Genomic DNA, 22631 nt, shown 5'->3' on the forward strand with positions numbered 1-22631 from the left:
GTTCTGAACTTTCATAGACATTTCCAATTAGCTCGGAGAGACAACTGGATATTGTGTTTAAGCACCGTGTTTAAGAAAACAGGCACTGGATGGACCAATGCCAAATTTCCTGCTCTGCTGCTTAACTAAGTATGTGTAATTACTTGGGCAATTACTTGGGCAATTACTTAAGCCAAGCCCCAATTTCTTCATCTTGAGCCCAGAAGGTCAAGGCTGCAGTGAGCCGTGAATGTGCCTCCACCCTCCAGCCTGAGCGACAGAGTGAGAATTCCCCAGGAGTGCAGAGGTTCTCAGAACTGCAATACTCTGAGATGAATTTTGAAAGGTGAATCAGGGATAGAAAAAATTATATAGGGAAGGCAGTCAATAAGCTGGTTTTAAAGGATATGGAGCATTTGAAAAAGTGGAATGTACGTAAGGCTGGAAATATCAAATATCTAAATATAGAACAGGAACAGTGATGAAAAGACTTTCAAAATGCTTAGCAAAATGAGAATTATATTTCTTTCTCAACTTTTTTGTTCCAACAGCAAAAGCAACAGTGGGGATCAGCATCAACTTGGGTAAGTAAGTTTTTCTGGTCATAAATAGGCTGATTCAACTGAAAAAAATATTTCTTTAAGAAGGGTGAATTTGTGTCTAAGGATTTTATGAGACGAACTGGGAAAAGTCAGTCAGTTTAGTTTGAGGTGAGAAGTGCTTACTGTTGACACTCTACCTAATTATAGGGAAATGTGTGCAGTTAGTCCTGAGACCAGATGCAGGGTTGAAAGAAAGAGGTGTGATGTAGCAGCCATTGATTAGGCAATTTGGGTTTAGCAAGCCCAGTCAATGCCCTCAGAGGGTCAACGGTGTATAAGATTTAGTCCTTGAAGGCATCTTTTAAAGTTTCATTCAAAAGATTTTAATCATTGTGACCATAATTTTCTGAGAAGAGGCTTTTCTGAGATTTGTCATTTACGGATAAACAGTTGTCTAATTGGTATGTGTGTGTGTGTACATGTGTGCATGCGTGCATTTGTGCATGTGTGCCTATCTAGCCTCTTTTGAACACAATGACTGGCACCTGCTAGATAATATTGTTGCATGAATTGTATTATTCATATTATCTCACTGCCAATTTGAAGAATCTACATTGTTTCCAAAGTTTTGTGCATATAATACTAAACCAGAAACGACGTGTTTTAGTAATACGTATCAATTACAAATTAACCATTCCTGCCTGGAATAAACACAGGTTTTGTTAAATAGCTCAATTTTCAAAATTTGTCTCATGTTATTTCCAATCCTTTTTTTTTTTTAACGCTGATATATTTTGAATTTACGAATGTGAAAGCTGAACTTCAAAAAAATAAAGGGAGAGGAAACACAGCTCGTGAAAAATTTTTAAAATATCTTTTAATGCGTTATAACATCCTGGAGAAAAATCAAATCAATGTGTTTCAATGTTACAATATAGATTTCTCCTCCCCTCCCGGATAAAGCACTAATTTATTTAATTTGGTTCAGAGCACTAAATATTCCAAGCTACAGCCTTGTGGGTAAGAGCATTATCTTAAAGAGTGTTCGGATTTAACAAAGGTCAATGTCTTATGCAGTTTATATAGTATCTACTCTCAGTAGCTTTTGCTTCTTGAGCTCTAGGTGGCTCCTCAGAAGCTGTTAGGCTTAACAAACAAAAATAAAGTAAAATCAGACACGGTATGGGGCCTTGGGACTCTAAAACCTTCATCCGGAGAAAATCAGTTAAGCCCTCAGAGACTAGAAGAGAGAATGTGTGTGATTGGTAGGCAAAGCAAAGAAAGATTAACACAAGTTGTCTGGCAGCTGGATAAAACCTTACACCTGCGCAAAAATAAGCCTCCCTCGTAAGAAAGCCCAAAGATGTCCGGGGTCCGGGAGGAGAAAAGTGTCTCTCATCTGTCCCATCAAAGCAAATTAGTGAAACCTGCCTCAGGTGAAGTGCAAAGGCCAGTCTGTAAGCAGAGTTTCAACCTCTCTCCACGAGATTGGCTAGACATCACCTGCCCAAGCTCTCTCCCGACCTGCTAGAGCCGAGAGGGCGGAGGCCGGAGAGGCTGCAGCCGGAAAGTAGCACCGCACATCCGGGAACGCCAGCAGCCGGCTGAGGGCTGCATAATTGATGGAGGGCCGGGCGCGGTAAGAGCGTCTCTGGGGAGTAGGGCAAGGCGGCCGGGCCCCTCCCATTCCGCCTTTTCTTCAGCGTCCTGCCCGCGGCACTGGCTGCGAGCGCCGGGCCACCTGCGAGTGTGCGCAGGGACTCTGGACACCCGCGGCAGCGAGCTGAGGGAGCAGTCTCCACGAGGACCCAGGCGGACCCTCTGGCGCCATGCGCGCCCTCCCTGGCCTGCTGGAGGCCAGGGCGCGTACGCCCCGGCTGCTCCTCCTCCAGTGCCTTCTCGCTGCCGCGCGCCCAAGCTCGGCGGACGGCAGTGCCCCAGGTGTGATGGGTACAGGGTCCAGGGTAGGGAGGGCGGAGGGTGCGCGAGGCTCGGGTCCCCGCGGGCAGAGGGCATCGCCGGCGCGCTGGGCAAGGGTGGCGGGGAGAGGCGCGGGGATGCTGGTAAGGGCGGGTGGGAGAGTCGGCGGCGGCCTCCCATTGGCTACGTTTGTGTCACCTAAGCTGAACCCTGGAACTGCTGCGGCTCGCGTTCCTGCGCTCTTTGGGGCGAGTCTTGAACAAACAGCGCCCCGAGTCAGGCGCGTAGGTAACAGGGCAGAGTCTGGTTTTTCCTAGGAAGACGGCAGTGGGGTGTGTGGGTGGTTGCAGGGACCAGCTAGCGACTTGGCTTGGGCAAATGTGGCATGAATTTTGAAAGCCACATTTCCCCAAGGCCTACTCCCTTTTCTTGATTCGAGAGTAAGGCTCTAGTATCACCTCCTTCCCTCCTCTTGGCAGGTGGGTTGGCTTTGAGGATTTTTTTTTTTCTTTTTTTTTTGAGACGGAGTTTTACTCTTGTTGCCCAGGCTGGAGTGCAATGGCGTGATCTCGGCTCACCGCAACCTCCTTCTCCCGGGTTCAAGCGATTCTCCTCTGTCAGCCTCCAGAGTAGCTGGGATTACAGGCATGTGCCACCACGCCCGGCTAATTTTATATTTTTAGTAGAGATTGGGCTTCTCCACATTGGTCAGTCTGGTCTCGAACTCCCAACCTCAGGTGATCCGCCCGCTTCGGCCTCCCAAAGTGCTGGGATTACAGGCGTGAGCCACCTCACCTTGCCGAGGATGTTTTTTTAGAGCTGAGTAGGGGAAAAAACATCATAACCAACTAGCCAACCAAAGATCCACAACTTACAGGATAACGTGTGTGTATCTTCATTTTACACCGTGGTCTTTGAAAACAAAATGTGTGTGTGCATGTGTGTGTGTGCATGTGTGAGATTTTTGCTTGTTGTTTTATTAAGACACTTTGACAGAGGGATTACGTGCAAAACATTAACAAAGCCAACACGAAAGTTGCCATTTTACCTTCACCTGTTTATAATTACTTTTCATATTGAAAGGATTCCATCCAACCTATTGCAAGTTTCTGTGTCATAAATGTTAGCAGCCAGTAAGGGTAATAAAAGACCACCTCTCAAGCTGGTAAATATTGGCCACCAGTAACTAAAATTGGGACATTATTCTGCAAAAAGTTTTCAAACTCTCATGGGAATTTATTTTCATGGGCTTGTAATATGTGGAATTTTTGTAACACACCATAGAGAACGAAGGATAATCAAAAGGTAAGACTATTAATTTTTATAAATGCCTTTTAAAATGTCTAGTTGTTAACAACTTGGACAGAACATCTTGGGTTGCTTCGCAAATTTCCTTGTGCCACATCTCTTTTCCATAATACCACTTATAAAGAATTGTCCAGGCCTGTAATCCCAGCACTTTTGGGCACTGAGGTGGGAGGATGGCTGGAATCCAGGAGTTCAAGACCACCCTGGGCAACATAGCAAGGTCCCTTCTTTATTAAAAAAAAAAAAAAATTAAAAGTGCGGTTGTGGTGATGTACACCAGTAGTCCCAGGTGCTTGGGATGCCAAGGCAGAAAGATTGCTTCGGTCCAAAGTTTGAGGCTGCAGTGAGCTATGATGGTGATGGTGCCACTAAGCTCCAGCCTGGGTGACAGTGCAAAACTGTCTCAAAAAAAAAAGAAAGAAAGAAAAAGAAACAGAATCGTCCAGGACATTTTTCCCCCTTCTGGGTATCTCCAATTCTTCTATCCCTGGTTCACCTCGGAGTATTGCAGTTCTGAGAACCAGTGCATTCTGGATTCATTGTAGAACTTTGATTCTCTACTTGACTGTATGTCAGAATCACCAGAGAGCTTGAAAAATCCTGATACTTGGATCTTTTCCTGCAAAACTCTGGTTCATTTGGCTTGGGATTCAGTGTGGACATTAAGGAGTTTCATCAGCTCTCCATGTAGCTTTAAATGTGATTTTAAGCTGGTTAAAAACCACAGCTTTAAAATGATATGGCCTAGACAGTGCACTGTTAGGTAAATACTTATTCCATAGGCCTCAGGGTTAAGTTGATATGCAGAGAAGATCTCTAAAGAGAAAAAAAAAAAAAAAAGGTAGGAAACAAATGAAAGTGGAATAAATGAAGGTGTAAATCATTAAGATGAATGGGGAGGGGATGTCACTCTATGTATATGGTATAAGTTCTGCTTTTTTAGCTCCACGTAAGCTAAAATTGTGGAATAATGTACAAGACAAAAGTTATGAAGTTAGCATCGAATTTAAGCCAGAATTAAAAATTGTCAGGCACTCTCAGCTTGTTTTCTAGATTCGGTATTGATCCCTGCGAAATTCAGTTTTCTCTTTGCCAAAGGATATTGTGAGGTTTACTGGATATTTTTGACCTAGATGTATAGACCTACATACTTGGACACAGGTTGTCTGTTAACCTAAGACTTTGAGTCAAAGTTTAATAATAAGAATAGTTATAAATGTATAGCCCTATGAGTTAGCATTTTTTTAGTTCCAGCTGAAAAAAGAAAAAAAGAATTGTCTAGGACATTTTTCTCCCTTCTGGGTATCCCCAATTCTTCTATCCCTGATTAACCTTTCAAAATTCATCTCAGAGTATTGCAGTTCTGAGAACCTCTGCACTCCTGGGGAATTCTCACTCTGTCGCTCAGGCAGGAGAGCAGAGGCACATTCACGGCTCACTGCAGCCTTGACCTTCTGGGCTCAAGATGAAGAAATTGGGGCTTGGCTTAAGTAATTGCCCAAGTAATTGCCCAAGTAATTACACATACTTAGTTAAGCAGCAGAGCAGGAAATTTGGCATTGGTCCATCCAGTGCCTGTTTTCTTAAACACGGTGCTTAAACACAATATCCAGTTGTCTCTCCGAGCTAATTGGAAATGTCTATGAAAGTTCAGAACTACTGACAGCATAGCCTATGCATCTCAATGTCTGATTGGCACTGAATGACATGCTGACACAGTTTGAGTCCTGGAATAAAATTAGGTACAGGGACTCTTTTAAGGTTTTTTTGATTAAATAAGACATATATCTTTGTAAAGGATATATCAGTGGGAGTATTTAAATATCATTATTACTATTACATGACACAAATTGGAGAAATGGGTCATGTTTATCTTTTGAAAAATGTTTGCAGTAGAATCATTTAAAATGATCCTTTTAACTTCCAGAGGACGTGGCTTTTGCATTCCCTTTATGAACCCCCTTCCCTACTAACCTCTCACCCCAAACACAGCAGCTTTCTAGTAATAAATATTTTTGAAGCAAATACTATTCAAGCACCCACATATGTCTGACATTGTTAGTCCCTATCTCAGTAGAACATGCTAGCAGTTTTTACCTTTAAGGACATTTAAAGGGGTTCCCACTGGACAAATCTGGGACAAATTGAGCATCAAATAAATAATAATATTAGTGGATTGCAACTTATTTAATAATATGGGAATTCATGAGTACCAACTGATGTAAATTTAAAAAGGAGTCAATGAAAAGTTTGATGGGGTACAAAGTATTAAAGATTCAAAGTAACTCTTCAGAATGTGCTTATTAATATCAAGGGAAAAAGTAACTTTATGGTGGAGAAGCTTGGCAGACAGCACTTTGATCAAATGATCAAAGACCAAAATCTGTTTAAATGGAACAGATTAACTATAAGCCTACCTTTATTTATTTATTCATTCATTCATTCATTTAATTTTTGAGACAGGGTCTCACTCTGTCACTCAGGCTGGAGTACCGAGGCACACTCATCGCTCAGGGCAGCCTTGACCTTCTGGGCTCAAGAGATCCTCCCACTTCAGCCTCCCACATGGCTGGGACTACAGGCATATGCCACCACATCTGGCTAATTTTTGTATTTTTTGTAGAGATGGGGTTTCACTACGTTGCCTAGGCTGGCCTTGAACTCCTAGGCTCAAGCGATCTTCCTGCCTCAGCCTCCCAAAGTGTTGGGATTATAGGCGAGAGCTACTGTGCCCAGCCTAAGCCTACTTTTAATAGTGATGTTTCTGATGCATGAACATTTTTACCCTAAATTTATCATCACAAAAAAATTATATGTTTATAACATTTGTTAAGAATTAGGGCAACTGACTCTTCCTCATCTTCTGTCACCCTTGTTCCCTTCCCTCCTCCCTCTCATCTTTCCCTCCATAGGTCCTATAGTTATTTGGTGGGGAAGAGCAAGGAGACATCCTCACTAAGTGGGTGGAGCCCAAGGGGCCCAGATCAGGATATCTGAGGCTGACCCTGGTAAGGATGGCATCAGGCAGGAGGGCAGCCTGGTGTGGAGTATTAGGGCCTGAGCACAGTGAATGGGTGCTCCTGCAGCGGGCAGCTTGACACAGGATCCCAGAGTTGAGCAAGTTAACAAGGCTTTTGTGCAGGAGCAGCAGATGGGTGATGTTTGATCCCAAACAAGATGTGGAGGAAAGTATGTAGGAGGGTCAGACCAGCGATGGAGGTTGGAGCCTGAGTGGGTAAGGAGACATCTCTGTGGGGACAGGTGTGGCAGTGGCAATGACAGTTTAGCAGTATACAGGGTGATTGATCAAATAATTAAATCTAGGAAAGATAATAGGATCTAGGTTTTTCACTAGAGAAGAATGAAATAAAGATAGAGAAAAAGTAGAATGTACCCTGTGGTGTTGGATTGCAGTTGGCAGTATCCATGGGAATCCATGACATTAAATCCCTATCTCTTTACTTAAGTCTATATAGGTATATACCTTTAAACAAGTATATGTGTAAATATATGTATGATGAATACGTATCATGCATATCATATACATAAATGTATATGATATACATTATAAGTTGTATGTGTATATGAATATGTGCACATGTATTCTTAGCAGTGATTTCCAGTAGTGATGAGTATACTTAGCACCCAGATCTTGGGTTCTAAATACCATTCTTTACTAATAGTAACCAAGGCTTCTTGGAGAAATAGCTGATTTCAGGGCTAGTGTGGGAAAGTAGCAGATAAACCTAGAACATCTTGTGCCAGAAAGCAATGGAGTGCTCAAAGGATAATGAGTCATGTCAAAAAGATACAGGAGCCAATATGAAGGGGTTCCCACTGGACAAATGTGGGACAAAATTGAGCATCAAAATAAATAATATTAGTGGATTGTAACCCATTTAATAATATGGGGATTCATGAGTACCAACTGATGCAAATTAAAAAATAAATCAACGAAAACTTTGATGGGGTACAAAGTACTAAAGATTCAAAGTAACTCTTCAGAATATGCTTACTAATATCAAGGGAAAAAGAGTAACTTTATAGTGGAGAAGCTTGGCAGACAGCACTTTGATCAAATGATCAAAGACCAAAAAAATGGTGTGCCATCTGAGACAATCTGGTGAGAAGAGCACAGCATCACTTCTATGATCTTCCTGCCAAAGGTGCCTACCTCACATATAATCATATTACAGCAGAACTGTCTTGGAATTTTAAAAAGTGTCAAGGTTATGGAAAAGTCAGAAGAGACTGTCACAGTTCCAGAGTGAAGCCACATTAGAGAGAAGTGATAGCCAATGGCAATGTGTGATTCTGAGCTGGAACCTTTTGCTACCAAGTGCATTATAGGGACTTTTTTTTGAAACTTAGATGGGGTGTGGGGATGAGATGGTGCTTCATATATATTCATTTCTTGATTTTAATGGTTGTATTGTGATGGTATGGGGAATGTCCTTTGTAGGAAATTGATGGTAATGTTTTAGTGGGACATGAAGCATCAGGTCAGAAACTTACTCTTACATGGTTCAGAGGGGAAAATGTTCTGTTCTTGAATGTTTCTGCTACTTTGAGATTGTTTGAAAAGAAACAAAAATAATTAGTTTACCTGAGAAAGCTTCAGTTTACGTAGGCATTAAACTAAAACAGTAGTTGAGAAATCTGTTAATGTTCTTAGGTATCATTTTCCAAAGGTGTATATGCCCTCCAACAGAAACAAATCACATATGTTGAGGCTGTTTGTTCTAAAGTGTAATCTTTTCACATTAACTTTGTACAGCTGGTCTCACATATTGCACAATATAAGGTGAACGTTAGAAATTAACAACTTATGACATATATGCTGATGTAGGAGAACAAACCTCACAACACTTTGCTAAAAATAAACTCTACTCCTAATAAAAATTGCCGCTATTTAAACATAGAAGATCTCAAATAATGTTAGAATAGAAATTATGAATGTTACTTTTAAAGAGTTGTTACTCTTTTCTTTGAAAATAGCATTTTCCTGGCATTTTTGAAGTTATTGAGGTAATTGTACTAATGTGTCCCCAATCCCAAACCTGAAGCTTTTAATAGCCTTGCAATTATATACTTCTGAGAACCTGAAAGGGAATTTAGATACCTCGTTTGATTGATCTTGAAGCCCAAAGTGCTTTTGTAACTTAGCCAAAAGCAATGAGATAGCTAATAACTATAACTGTTTTCCTGGCTTGCATTTCAGCGTCCATCCAGCATGTGGTTTTTCTTCATAAAAAGTCCTCAAAATAAGCCCCTGGCAGGAGGGTGTTCTTGGGAGGGAAGGGTGGCAAAAAATGTTCACACTTTAAAAATGTCTGCACCTAAACTGTGCAGAACAGGAATTTAGGGCCACAGGGCCATTGGAAGATTATTAAGAATGATCACATTGAAGAATCAGGATTGCTGATGTATCTGTTCAAAATCAAGGTTTTCAACTTTGGTACTGTTGGCATTTTCCGCTGGATAATTCTTTGTCGTGGCAAGCTGTTATCCTAAAATGTTTAGCAGTATCCCTGGCCTCTACATATGTGGTGGGTGAATTGTACACCCCAAAAAGATATGTTTAATCCCTGATCTTTGGTACCTGTGAAAGTGACCTTATTTGGGAGTAGGGTCTTTGCATATGTAATGAACTAAAATAAGGTCATACTAAATTAGAGTAAGCCCTAAACCTAATGACTGTGGTCTTTATAAAAAAAGGAGAAGGAGATTTGAACAGAGACAGAGACATATACAGAGGGAAGATCATCATGTGAAGACAGAGGCAGGTGTTGGACTAATGCAGCTACCACCAGCCAAGGAATGCCAAGGTTGCCAGCAACTCCCAGATGCTAGGCAGAGGCAAGGAAGGATTCTTCACTCAAGAGTTCAGAGGAGGAAAGTCCTGCCAACACCTTGATTTCAGTCTCCTGGCCTCCAGAACTATGAAAGAATACATTTTTGTTGTTTTTGCCACCAAATTTGTAGTCATTTGTTATGACACCTAATTTGTGGTAATTTGTTATGGAAACTTATATAACCTACTAAATAAATGTAGTAATCTTCCCCCAATTGTGACAAGCAAAATGCTTTCAGACATTGCCAAATGTCTCCTGTGGGGCAAAACTACCCTCAGTTGAGAGCCACTGAACAAAATCCCAACTCTTATTGAATAGACTAACAATTGAAACATTTAACAAATCTACAGTCTTTAGAAAGAATAGAAATCTTAGTTATTAACTTTCAGGGTTTTATTTTTTAATGTTTTTATTTGGCATAAGTTACTGTTAAAGTATCTTAGTGACCCATGTAGAGGTGATTTGAAACAGAATTTTTACGTTGCCCTTTGAAATGTATATTATTGCCAAAATTATATATTTTTAAAAAGATCAATTTATTTCCATTCCTATACCATCTGGTTTTTAAAATAGTTTTACAAGACTGGTAAAAGTGTGCATTGTACTTGTCAGTAGGCCTTAAAAAAAAAAAAACCTTGTCTGTAAAGGCTTCTTGTCCAATAGCTTCCATACTATGCAGAAAATATCAAGAGTTCAAGAGTTCTCTGTGGAGTATTATCTGTCTCTGACTTAGAAAGTCTGACTTATAAATGTTCCCATCAGGATTACTATAATTTTTTCGTTTTTTTTTTGGAGACAGAGTCTCACTCTGTCATCCAGGCTGGAGTGCAGTGATGCGATCTCAGCTCACTGCAACCTCCGACTGCTGGGTTCAAGCAATTCTCCTGTCTCAGCCTCCCAAGTTGCTGGGACCACAGGCACATGCCACCATGCCTGGCTAATTTTTTGTATTTTTAGTAGAGACGGGGTTTCACCATGCTGGCCAGGCTGGTCTCGAACTCCTGACCTCATTATCTGCCTGCCTCAGCCTCCCAAAGTGCTGAGATTAGAAGCGTGAGCCACCGCGCCTGGCCCTGATAACTAGAATTTTTTGACAAGCTTTTTTATTTTATTTTATTTTATTTTTTACTTGTTTTTCTTCTTTTTTGGATGAATCTCTCTGGAGTATAATTTCCAGGACTCAGAGATGCCTTATTTCCTTTTTCCTCTTTCTGCTGCATTTATGGACAGGGGATAGGGCTACTCTGCTCCTAAAACCCATAATTCTCCATGTGTTGTGTATAATCAGTATTTTACTTAGTAATTAGGTATTTTAAAGCTAAGTTTTAACCATATCATGGCTTAAGTGGCCTTTACAATTTGGCATGGGATCACATGGTTATATATAATATTGCTTCCATGAAGAAATATATTCTTATTTCCAAATCTGTATTTTATGAATAATATGTAATATTCATTCCTATCAGTGTTTCTGTAATCGGGTTGCACATTTATAATGCTGTATATCAGAATGTTAAAATTAAGTACTGCATGTTGATAGCAATCAGTATAGAGATGAGAAAGATAAAGAATAATATTTATTCTAATAGTAGTTGTTTCTTACACTTCTTTCTTAATGAAGTTCAGACCCTTCCAAGATTTTAACATATAATAAAGGGATTTTGGGGGCTTTAGAGAGAATGTTTATTCTTAATCAGAGATGTAGTTGCATTTATTTCCTGATTTAAAAAAGCAAATCTTAAGACCCAATGCAGTTTTCTAGTGTTACTTATTTTTCTTCCCAACTTACTTCAATTAAATGAAGTCCTCAAAATGAAATATGTGAAAATGTTACCTTAATACCTTTAAGTAGAATTATAGCATGTTTATTTCACTTGAAAGTGTTAATAGAATAAATTATATGCCCTTCTAGCAACACATTTTAAAATATAATATGTGAAAAACATTTAAGTAGAGACCATTTTGCTATTTCACAGAAAATTATAACAGGTGAAAATTAAGATGTTACTCACTTCTTTGATGCAGTAGTCTCATGCCTCAACTGCCCTGCAAAGACAGAAAAAAGTCTTTTAATCTCTTGAGCAACTATTTGATGTTACTGTTTCATGTTGATATTTTTGTCTCTACCTGTAAAAGAATGCTATATGGAAATTTTCCAGCAATGATTAAGAAAGGGTGAGTTTGATAACTTGAGAAATGCATGTTATGATCTTGGCATCATCACTCATATTTATACAACTTTTCTGATCCTCATTTTTTTTCCCTATCAGATGAGGTTTACAGTGGAGACATATTTTCAAAGCACTGAGCTGGGCATATGGCGTTTTGAAACCCTAAGTAACAGTCAGTGACAGAATTTGGATTAAGACCCCAAATTCCTTCCTCTCCATTTTATACTTCTTTTTGTGACTCAGCCTAATCCTTTTAGGGAAGTATTCAAACCACATCTGCCTGAGTCTCCTGCCAATTTCCTTTAAACCCCAATGTTAGCTGAATCAGCCTCCTGCCAGCTGTCCTCCAACTGAAAGCAATAAGGTTTACATTCTCACTTTTTTGGTTAAAGAAATCTTGCCTAAACAAAGAACTTCTTTTACTGTCCTAATACCTTCTGCAAGTTGCCCTGCTTTTCCACTTAAGGCATTTCTGTATATTGCCTCTTTAAGGGACTTTTCCCAAGGCAAAAGCCACACAGCAGTTACACGTGTTCTTTTGCACTTGGCACTTTTTCCGTGGAACCTGAAGCTTGACCAAGGTTAATGCCTTAAAGGGAATATGAAGTTAAGGTACTGGTGGTGTTTGGTTTATGGATGTCTGATTGTATTTTTAATATGTAAGCCAGCAATTGTAAATGGCCTCAATAGCTAGTATATTCTGGAAATACCCAGACTTCCCTACCTCTGGAAACTTGGTGTTTCCTTCCTTTCCTATCCTTCAACTGTCATCAGCTTAGATTCTGCTAAAGCCAAACTTAGACTCATTTTCTCTCCTTGTTCTAACACAGGTCCCTGTTGAGCCCATCCATGACAAGTCCTAGTGATCAGTAAGGGAGAATAGCCCCAGCATTGGAGCTCATCTTCCTGGAATTATCTTCACCCTCCTTCCACCTCCAGGCTCAGGCTTCATACTGTAGCTCATGTGCCAATTTGTATAAAATATACTGGCTATAGTCAGTTATATACTGACTATAACTGTAACTATATATACACTTATATATTAATGCATAGTTATATACTGTGCATTAATGGGTGCTGCTCGAAATTTTAATGACTCTCAATCTCAAATTATGGGCCCAAACCCCTACTATTATGATCCACATAGCCCTTTAAGGACCGAGTTTGCCCAGCTTCATATTCTCCATCAGTACCAAGTGTGCATGAGATACTGTGTATATTCACTTACTTAAGTGGAATAGGAATAAAAATGACAGAAAGCATTTTTTCTTTAGTTTATGTCACTCTTATTGTTACTGATACTGTGAACCATAATAATAAATGATGCTGGAAATCTCAAAAAGGTTATGGGCTTGTTTCAGGGATAAAGAGTATAATAAGAACCCTTAAGATTGTATTCTGCTGTACAGTGGGGTATCCCTGGGGAGGAAAGCAAAGATATCAAAGCTTACGTTTTGCAGGCTTCACAGAACAGATGATATGGTAGAATAGTGGTTTCCTTCTCATCCACCCCCACCTGGCTTCCTGTCCATAAGTGAATACCATCTGCCTTGATCTTCCTGAAATATTTTGTCTTTAATATAACCTCTAAGTATGCTAGCCCCAAGAACGGAAACAAGGAATTTTCATTAGGAAAATAACATTTATGGGAGCCTTTCTTTTAAGCAGTGTGTACATGTGTGTTTGTGTGTGTGTGTGTGTGTGTGTGTGTGTGTGTGTGTGTGTGAGAGAGAGAGAGAGAGAGAAAGAGAGTTGGGGAGGGTGGGAGGGAAGAGGAAGAGAGAAAAGGGGTGAAAAGACAGAGAAGGAGGGTGATGGGAGGAGAGGGAGAATGGGAGAATATGGGTACGAATATGAATGAATGAGTGAATGAATGAATGAATGAATACTAGATGTGACTGGAGGAAAGGTTTTGTATACTTGATAGCCCAGTGAGAAACTCAGGACATATTTTCCTATATAATCATTGTGAGAGGGTGGTCTGATTTAATATGTTATTTAAGGACTTTTTTTCTTTTTTTAAAAATTATAAGTTCTGAGATACATGTGCAGAATGTGCAGGTTTGTTACGTAGGTATACATGTGCCATGGTGGTTTAGAAAGTGCATTAAACTTCTAAAGCTGTTTTAGAAGTGATTAAACCTTTGGAACACAGCCTATTGGAGAGTTAGGTTCTGCTAGGTACATTATTTTACTAGGCGATATTGTAAAAGCAATGTTCTAAAGCTAAAGTAACAAAAGTGATCACTAACTTTGATAACATTTTTCATACATATAAGAAAATGAAAGAACTGGAAATCTAATCTTGTACTAGAAATAACTTTCTGAGCAGATTATTTTTAAAAAGTGTAATAAAAATGGCTCAGGTTTCATTTAAATTGAATGGGATTTAATTTAAATAATGCAGCCAAGTTTACAATAATAAGCCTTTTTTTCCCCCTTCTCTGACTTCTTTGATATATTTGAGTAGTTTCCTGGAAGGTAAGGTCTGGTACTCTAAAATAAAAGGAACAGTAGGCCATGTTGTTGGCCAGGTGTGGTGGCTCATGCCTGTAATCCCAGTACTTCGGGAGGCGGAGGCGGGCGGATCACGAGGTTAAGAGATTGAGACCATCCTGGCCAACATGGTGAAACCCCGTCTCTACTAAAAACACAAAAATTAGCTGGGCGTGGTGGCGGGCGCCTGTAGTCCCAGCTACTCGGGAGGCTGAGGCAGGAGAATTGCTTGAACCGGGGAGGCTGAGGTTGCAGAGATCCGAGACCATGCCCCTGCACTCCAGCCTGGGCAACAGAGTGAGACTCCCATCTCAAAAAAAATAAAAATAACAATAAGAAAAAATAAATAAAGTAACTTCGAGGAGAGTGAGAGAGGTGGAAATAGAAACCTTGTTTCTTTAATGAAAGTTTTCAAAAGGAGAGAGAAGTGACAGAGGCAGAGGAAACTGAAAGTCAGGTGTTAGAGGGCATGCCTCTTGGTAACCGTAGCTAGAAAACAAATAGCAACCCAAACTGGCCCGTCAGCCATTTTATCTTCTCTGTTCCCTGGTGCCCAATGCTATCTATTTTGTTTTTTTAATTCTCTTTATTAAGGTCTGCCTGTCGCTCTTCTTTCATTTTCTCTCTCTGCCTCTTCATATCTTTCCATTTTCTGGCTGTCTCATCTGATTCCTTGGTATCTTCAGTTTATTTATGTTTTGTAAAGAAACTATAATAGTAGAATAAAAATGGAAGGCGTTATTTAAAAAAAGCCATCTGATGTAAGTCAGTAGGGATTTTTAGGTTAAAAAAGAAAAAAAGATCAGAATTTTTTTCACATTTAATAGCCTAATATATCTCTAAATGTCTTTGAAGTATGTAAGACTTTGAGCTTCCTGAAAACACAGTTTTTCATTAATAGTTCACAACAGTGTTTTAGCTGTTTCAAAGTAGTTTTTAGATAGTCATTTACTCTTGATAAGAGTGTGTAATCATGTGTTCTTTCTCTTATAGATTTGCCTTTTACAAGTCCACCTCTCAGAGAAGAAATGATGGCAAATAACTTTTCCTTGGAGAGTCATAACATATCACTCACTGGTAAATGTATCATGTTTCAAATAATGCAATTCGAAAAAAAGGGTTTAAGCAATTTTTCTTAAACAAAGCTACTGCTTTTTGCTTTGTGAAGTGGTAATCCCTGTTCCTGGCCTGGTGGGAAAACATACCAGTAGTGAGCTGGGAATCTAATGTGGTGAGGACGTTTTACTGGGGGCGCACAAAGGAGGAAAATATTCCAGACATGCCAAGGCTAAGAATGGCTCCCCAGAAAATGGATACCAGAGAAAAGGGAGAATCAATTTTGATTTGCAGATACTTTTATGTTTTCATTAATTCTTGCTGGTACATCCATTACATCACTCTAGGTCAAGAAGAGAATTTGTTTATCTGTTGGAAAACCTTTAGCCAGAGAAATTAAAGATGATATCAAATGAGTCACTGTGCTAAGGAGAAGCAAGCAAGGAACTCCAAAATTAAACCCAGCCCTGCTTTCTCTGCTTTTCCTTTCACAGTTTTGGATTCCATGTTTCCAAAGTAATCTTAGTCTTTTAAATTCCTAAGAGTCATTAATCTGTTTTAGGAACAATATTAAAATTGTATAATTAGAATTTAAAACATCACAAACCTATTATTAAATCAATAGTTAGAATTTTCCAAATACACATCTAGTGTTTAACTGTCCTCTAGTCTTATGAACTGTTTCTCTGTTTCTAATATGAATAGAAGGTGTGTGTGCATGTGTGTGTGTGTGTGTGCAGCTGTGTGTTTCCCAATCTGATAACAATGGAATGTTTGCATTGAGCTTTTTGGGGGAGCATTTTTTGACTTTGTGCAGCTTTTGTTTGTTCCCAAATGTCCCCATTCCAATGTATGGAGTTCATTCTTGTAAAAAATAATTATTATAACTTTCCTATGTTCTTTTACTTTTTGCAAGTTCTAGTTGTTGGTTGCCTCTGTTAAGATGAAATGTTTCTTTAAGAGACTCATGTGAGAAAGCAATTTGCACATTCTTTAACCAGCCTGGCAATGTTAGCAGCAGGGCACCGCTTACTCAACCAGTACAGCTGGGGCCTGGAAACGAAACCGTCAATGCTCAGGGCAGGAGCAAAAAATGGACTTTTTAATTGTTATCAGGCTGGTTATTTACTTACTTAACCTGTTTGGAGAGTTTAACTCCTATTCTTTTATTCTAAATAGTGCTATTTAAAGCTGTATTCCCACTGTTACAAAGAGACTAATTGTTTGCAATTATCCATTACTTACCTCTGCTTTGGCTTGATTAAACTTTAGTCTGTCTTTTTTCTTCCTTACAGACCCCTGAAACGTGGCTTGCCCTAAGTATGAGCAAGCATTAAAATGAAGAACATCTTGAGAATTGGCTGACTGCAGCCCGATCATGCTGTCTGTGTACACTGTTTCATTTGCCCAGTTTCCCTAAGAAAGTTCCTGCTTTACTGCTTATCTCTCACCATATTAAAAAAGAGCCTTTCTGTTTACTTTTGGGATGCTTGCAGATCTTAAGTTTGGAGCTTTTCCTCTATTGCAATAGTCTTTTTAAAAAAAATGTCTTCAGTCTGGGCAGGGTGGCTCACATCTGTAATCCCAGCACTTTGAGAGGCCAAGGTGGGTGGATCACTTGAGGTCAGGAGTTCAAGACCAGCCTGGCCAACATGGCAAAACCCTGTCTCTACTACAAATACAAAAATTAGCTGGGGATGGTTGTGGACACCTGTAGTCCCAGCTACTTGGGAGGCTGAGGCAGGAGAATCACTTGAACCCAGGAGTTGGAGGTTTCAGTGAGCCGAAGTTGAGCCACTGCACTCCAGCCTGGGGGACAGAGTGAGACTCTGTCAAATAATAATAATAATATAATAATAATAATAATAATAATAATGTCTTCATTTAACTTTGGATTTGTTTTTGACAAAAGATTTGTCATTGATTTAGAAACATTAGATCTCAGAGTTGGGCACTGAATGGTTACATTTCCATGTAGGTTGTTGCTCTAGTACCTTCCCATCAAAAAGTTTGGTCTTAGAAACTACCTTTGCTGAAATACAGAATTTAAATTTGAAGATATATTTATAATTTTTAGTGTCAATTTAAAATAAAAATATCGAGATGAATCTCTAAACAAAATGTTTTATTTGGTAGAACAGAATTGGAGTTCAGGGCATACGCAGAGAGTGGAATGGTCTTCAGTATGACTGAAAACCAAAGAGAAGTTTAGACGTTTTATTAGAGAGAAATGTTATATATTGTTTTGGAAGAAAACTCATTAGCACTAGCAAAGTTTTTGGGAGCTAATAAGTTCTGACTGGTGAGTGATGGTTGTGGGTAAATTAGTCTTAGAGTCATGGCGGTTTGTTTCAGAAGCTGCTAGGTAAAACTGGTCTTAAAGTTATACCAGGTCATTTCAGCAGCTAGCTTGCAGTATTAGCCCCGGGCAGGTGCTTTGTGTCCCAAGTGTTTTTTTTTTTTTTTTTCCTTTTTTACTGGGTCTCTGGACTCTAATTTAGTTGAAAATGACAAGATAACTCCAATTGCTGATTATCAATTTTTACCTTATGAACCATAGACTTTCTTCTTACTGCTGTTAAGATTTTTAACCTACTATTAGTAAATGGAGTGTTTTCATATTTTCATAACATTGATATGTATCAATATTGATTTTATCATTATTCATTGTTGTCTAGAAACAATACTTATAACATTTCTATGTTGTTACTTATTATTTTCTCTTTCCCTCTGGCCATTGTGGAAGTTAATCTCTCTGTTAGGATAAAATGTATCTTGTAGAGAGATTCAAATACAATACGTTAATTGTAAATTTTGGACCAGAAAGATTTTGGTCTGGCTCTTGACATACATACTTATCCAAAGATTCTCGAGACTGGAAAACATATGGATTCTTGTGCCTGGGAGAATGAAAACATGGCTTTTGATTCATAAAAGCTTACTTATTTAATATTTTTAAAATATTGCTAATTATTAACAAACTCATGATGTTGACTATGTACCATGTTTGTATTTCTAAGTAACTTAATTCTTATAACAGCTCAATGAGGTGGGTACTATTACTATTTGTAATTTGCAGGTGAGGAAAGAGAGGCACAAAGAGGCGAAGTGAACTGACCAGGATCACAGTTCCTGAGTTGGAGCTTATGGTTTTAAATGCAGGCAGCTTGGTGCCCAGTCTGTGCTATTAGCCATTATGCTTTGCAGCCTTTCTTTCTGGGCATAATGCCCAGTTACTTGTTTCTTTTAACAGCATTATTAAATCAAGTATATTTATTTTTAGAAGAATGACATTAGTTTTGAAATGATGTAGTAAACAATGAAAATAAAGCTATTTTCTAGGTTTATTGCTATTTCTAGGTTTATTTAGTAATAAAGCTATTGCTTTAGAAGTTGCATTTGCTGCCTGCAATCCCAGCACTTTGGGAGGCCGAGGCAGGCAGATCACCTGAGGCCAGGAGTTCGAGACCAGCCTGGCCAACATAGCAAAACCCCGTCTCTGCCAAAAATACAAAAATTAGCCAAGTGTGGTGGCGGGCACCTGTATTCCCTTCGACCTGGGAGGCTGAGGCAGGAGAATCACTTGAACCTGGGAGGCGGAGGTTGCAGCGAGCCGAGATTGTGCCACTGCACTCCAGCCTGGGTGACAGAGCAAGAGTCCATCTCCCCTGCCCCCCCAGAAATAAAGAAATTGCACTTGCTTAATCATAAATTTGTGAAAGTAATTGACTTGACTGAAACTAAAAGTATTTTTTCTGCTCTCAGAGGTTTTAAAACAGATCTTTTGGTAATGGACTATTTTTATATCACTGTACTTAATTTTCCAATGTCCATAGTATTTGGAATTCATTGTATTGTTTGTATTACCACAATATATTTTTATTTTTGTTTTTCTCCTCTCTGCGTATTAGTGTTTAGTTGCTCAATCAGTGTGTTATAGTTTAACAGAAGAGATTGAAATAAAAATAAACAGCTGACAGTTTCCTTGACCAACTTGTTAACATTGGAATCACCTCTCCTGTGTTGACCCAATGGCACATTTTATTTACATGTAGAGATGTGAGCAGCTGTCCCACAAGGTCCTTGTGAGCCAAGGAGTTAATATAGGCAGACATTAGAGGTGCAGATGTGCAAATTAAGGCACAGTGTAAGATTCGGGAAGATTAGTCAAGATAAGGAAAAACAACCACATTGTCTAAATCTCGGCCAGCAAGAGGTCTAGGTTAGGACCACTCAGATTCTAGGGGCAGGTGATTGAGAAGATTGAGAAGAAGAAAAGAAGTGAAAATACTTTATTGCAGAAAAGATTCTAGCATGACTCCAATGCTGCAAATGTTAGGATATTTTTTCAGAGGTACTCATCAAACTTGATATGTAGACTGTTGATGCACAGAGAAAAAAACTGAGACCTAACATTCATAGAGAGTCAGAGAAAGCGAAGATGGAAGAGGGATCTACCCATAGCAACACAAGTGGCAGTGGCTGCGATCAACTTTTGTTCTATATCAGTTTTTTTTTTGTTTTTGTTTATATTAACAGAAGTATTGATGTTTGGGGCTGGATGATTCTTGGTTATAGGAGGTTGTTTGCAGAATTGTAGGTTGTTTAACACCATTCCTAGCCATTACCCACTAGATGTGAGTAACACCTGCTAAGTTATGACAGCTGGATATGTCTCCAGATATTGTCAAACATTCCCTGGGGGACAAAATTTTCCCCATTTGAAAATTATCCCCACTGTTCTATACATTAAAAATGAGAGTCCTGCATGTTTCCCATCCCCTTATCTTGGGAATACACATGATTTAATAATCTTTTGATTAACATTTAGTAAAGAATCTCACCATAAAGTTAGATGATGGTGCTGAATCACAGGCACAGGACCTCACACTCTGTAAGTGGGACCTGTCTCTTCCCTCCCTCCTACTGGTGTTCAAATCCTTCCTCTCTCTAAGAATGGAGCCAAGATCCCATCTTCAATAAAGCACATATCAGAGAAGCGCATATGTTCCTGCTTCTCTGATATGTATTTACTGTATTTTTGTTAATTTTTAATTCTGTAAGTAAAAATGAGTTGTTTTGAAAATATTAAACATTATTTTCAGCATTAGAGTAAATTAGAAAATCTGAAAACCCTCCTGCCACACCTACGAGTATCTAAAATACAGTAAACTTTTTTTAAATGTATAGCAATGTACACAAAAGTAAAGAAGTTTCTACTGATCAAAATTGGTGATCAGGGCATGAAACCCGTTAACTGATAATTGTGTTAGGTTTCCTGTGTTTGTTGCCAAGATATTTGAGTTTTAAGAGCTACAAAAATATAAAAAACAAGGCCTTGAGTTCATGCAAGGAGGAGAGTTGGAACTGAAAACCTGCAGAAAACTATCCTTCCTAGGCTGTAAATATAGGGAAAGGTTTGATTTAGGCAAGAAAATCAGCCGACAGCACAAAATGTCAAGTTGGCTTCTTTCTTTTAAAGTTTTGTTAGGCATTTAAACCAAAAGATTCCCAGTGTTTTCTGCCAATTAAAAATAATATGAATAAAAATAATTTTTTTAAACCTGCAAATCCCCAAAGATTTCCCTTATTATTTAAAGACGTGGGCCTGTCCTCAACACAGTTTAAATTGCAAATTTACATTACCTGCATTATACTGTACAGGAGCCTCCGAGCTGAGAAGTAACACAAAAATGACCCTGGCAGGTAGTACTTCCACAGGAAAGCAGTGAAAAACCCTCTGTGGAAGAATGCATTGTCCATCCTGGTGACATAATCCCTGCTGTTACATGTCTCAACATGTCACAAAACAAAAATATAAAAAGCAAGCACACAGTCCCTAACAGAGCTAAGGAGCAGTAGGATTAGACATTCCAGAGCTTCAGATTATAGAAATACTAGGTAGAGAAATAAATATCAAAAACATGAGAATGAATATTATACTGTTTTTTAAAAAGACAAAGCAGGTTCAAAAAATATCCAAATAGAACTTCAGGAGGTGAAATAAAAAATGTGACTGATGAGTTTCAAGTCTCATTGAATTACCCACCATTTCTGTCTCTCTTCTCTTCTCCTCTTTTCCAATGGTATACGCTGTTCAATGTGTTTCTTTCCCATGCTGTGTATGTGTGTGTGTGTGTATGTGTGCATCCATAAAAACTAGTATTGTTTGTTTTCTTTAGTTTTAGTGCTGTTAGTCCATATGTATTCTGAAAATTGATTTTTGTCATTCAACATTAGTTTTTGGAGATCTAGTCATATTGCATATGAATCTAGCTTTTATTTTTTTTAACTTGTATGCACAGTATAAATACACCAGCTTACTTAGACATTTTTTTCCTAATGGACCCTAGTTGGCTAATTTTTTTTTGTTATAAACCATGTAGCAAGGGATACCCTACATATATCTCTCTGGGCATAATTGTGAATGTTTCTCTAGGATAAATACCACAAAGTAGAGTTGCTCAGTTAGAAATTATGTACATCTTTATTTTAACATATACTTCCAGATTGGCCTTCAAAACATCTTGACAGTTGGCCCCTTCCCCTGACCCACATACTAGGCTTATATTTTATTTTTTGAATTAATTTAAATGAGGTAGGCATAAATTTTGGATACTGAATTTTTACTTTTTATAGAAGTTGCGAATATTTTTTCCCACTTTAAACTTTTATGTGGTGTTTTTTAGTTGTGAATATGTTTCATTATATTTCCTCCTATTATTTGCATACTTTTCCACCTTTCACTTTTTAACCCATTTATGATATAGTTTTATGTTTTGTGTGTGAGAAGGAACTAATTGTATGGTTATTATTTTGTACTGTTAGCCAGCGTCTCAACTCTCTTAACTGAATAGTTCTCCTTTTCCTGATAGCTTTGAAATAGCACTCTAATCATATTTCAGTTCCCAAACTCTGTTCTGTTTCTCTACTGTTACATTGTTTTACAAAGTTATTAAAGTACTTCCCAAAGTTAGAAGTACATTTTACTTTGCAACCTGATGCACCAACTGCATGTTCACACACATATGAAACAAAATATTCATCGAATAACACCTACACATAATAGGCTTGTTATACTCTGATAATTTCTCTTTTACTCCAATCCATTAAAAAACAAATCTGTTGATAACTATTAAATTGATTTCCTGATTCACTAATAGATTTTTGCTTGCAGTCTAAAAAGTTTTGCCTATTTCATTAATTTCTTGGTATTTTATGGCATAATTAACATGTTAGTATTATTTTTGAAAACATATCTTTTTATCTGTTCTTTTTAAAAAAACATTTTCTTTCTTGGACTT

At 38.5% G+C, this 22631-nt stretch overlaps 1 protein-coding gene across 3 annotated transcripts in view; it reads left to right on the forward strand.

Annotated features, from left to right (window-relative positions):
- The first annotated feature begins 254 nt into the window (after nucleotides 1-254).
- Nucleotides 255-22631, forward strand: part of EMB (embigin) — a 48251-nt gene continuing 25874 nt past the window's right edge. Inside the window, exons 1-3 of one of the 3 annotated variants that reach the window (XM_031003500.3) lie at nucleotides 255-325; nucleotides 531-563; nucleotides 15265-15348. In XM_031003500.3, the coding sequence (XP_030859360.2) occupies nucleotides 15300-15348 (49 nt within the window). In that variant the 5' untranslated portion in view covers nucleotides 255-325; nucleotides 531-563; nucleotides 15265-15299. Of the gene's footprint in view, nucleotides 411-530; nucleotides 564-1859; nucleotides 2463-15264; nucleotides 15349-22631 lie in introns of those variants that run through there. The other 2 variants (XM_031003501.3, XM_031003498.3) reach the window with 2 other exon arrangements.

This window comes from Gorilla gorilla, chromosome 19 (assembly GCF_029281585.2).
Source record: "Gorilla gorilla gorilla isolate KB3781 chromosome 19, NHGRI_mGorGor1-v2.1_pri, whole genome shotgun sequence".
NCBI lineage: Eukaryota > Metazoa > Chordata > Mammalia > Primates > Hominidae > Gorilla > Gorilla gorilla.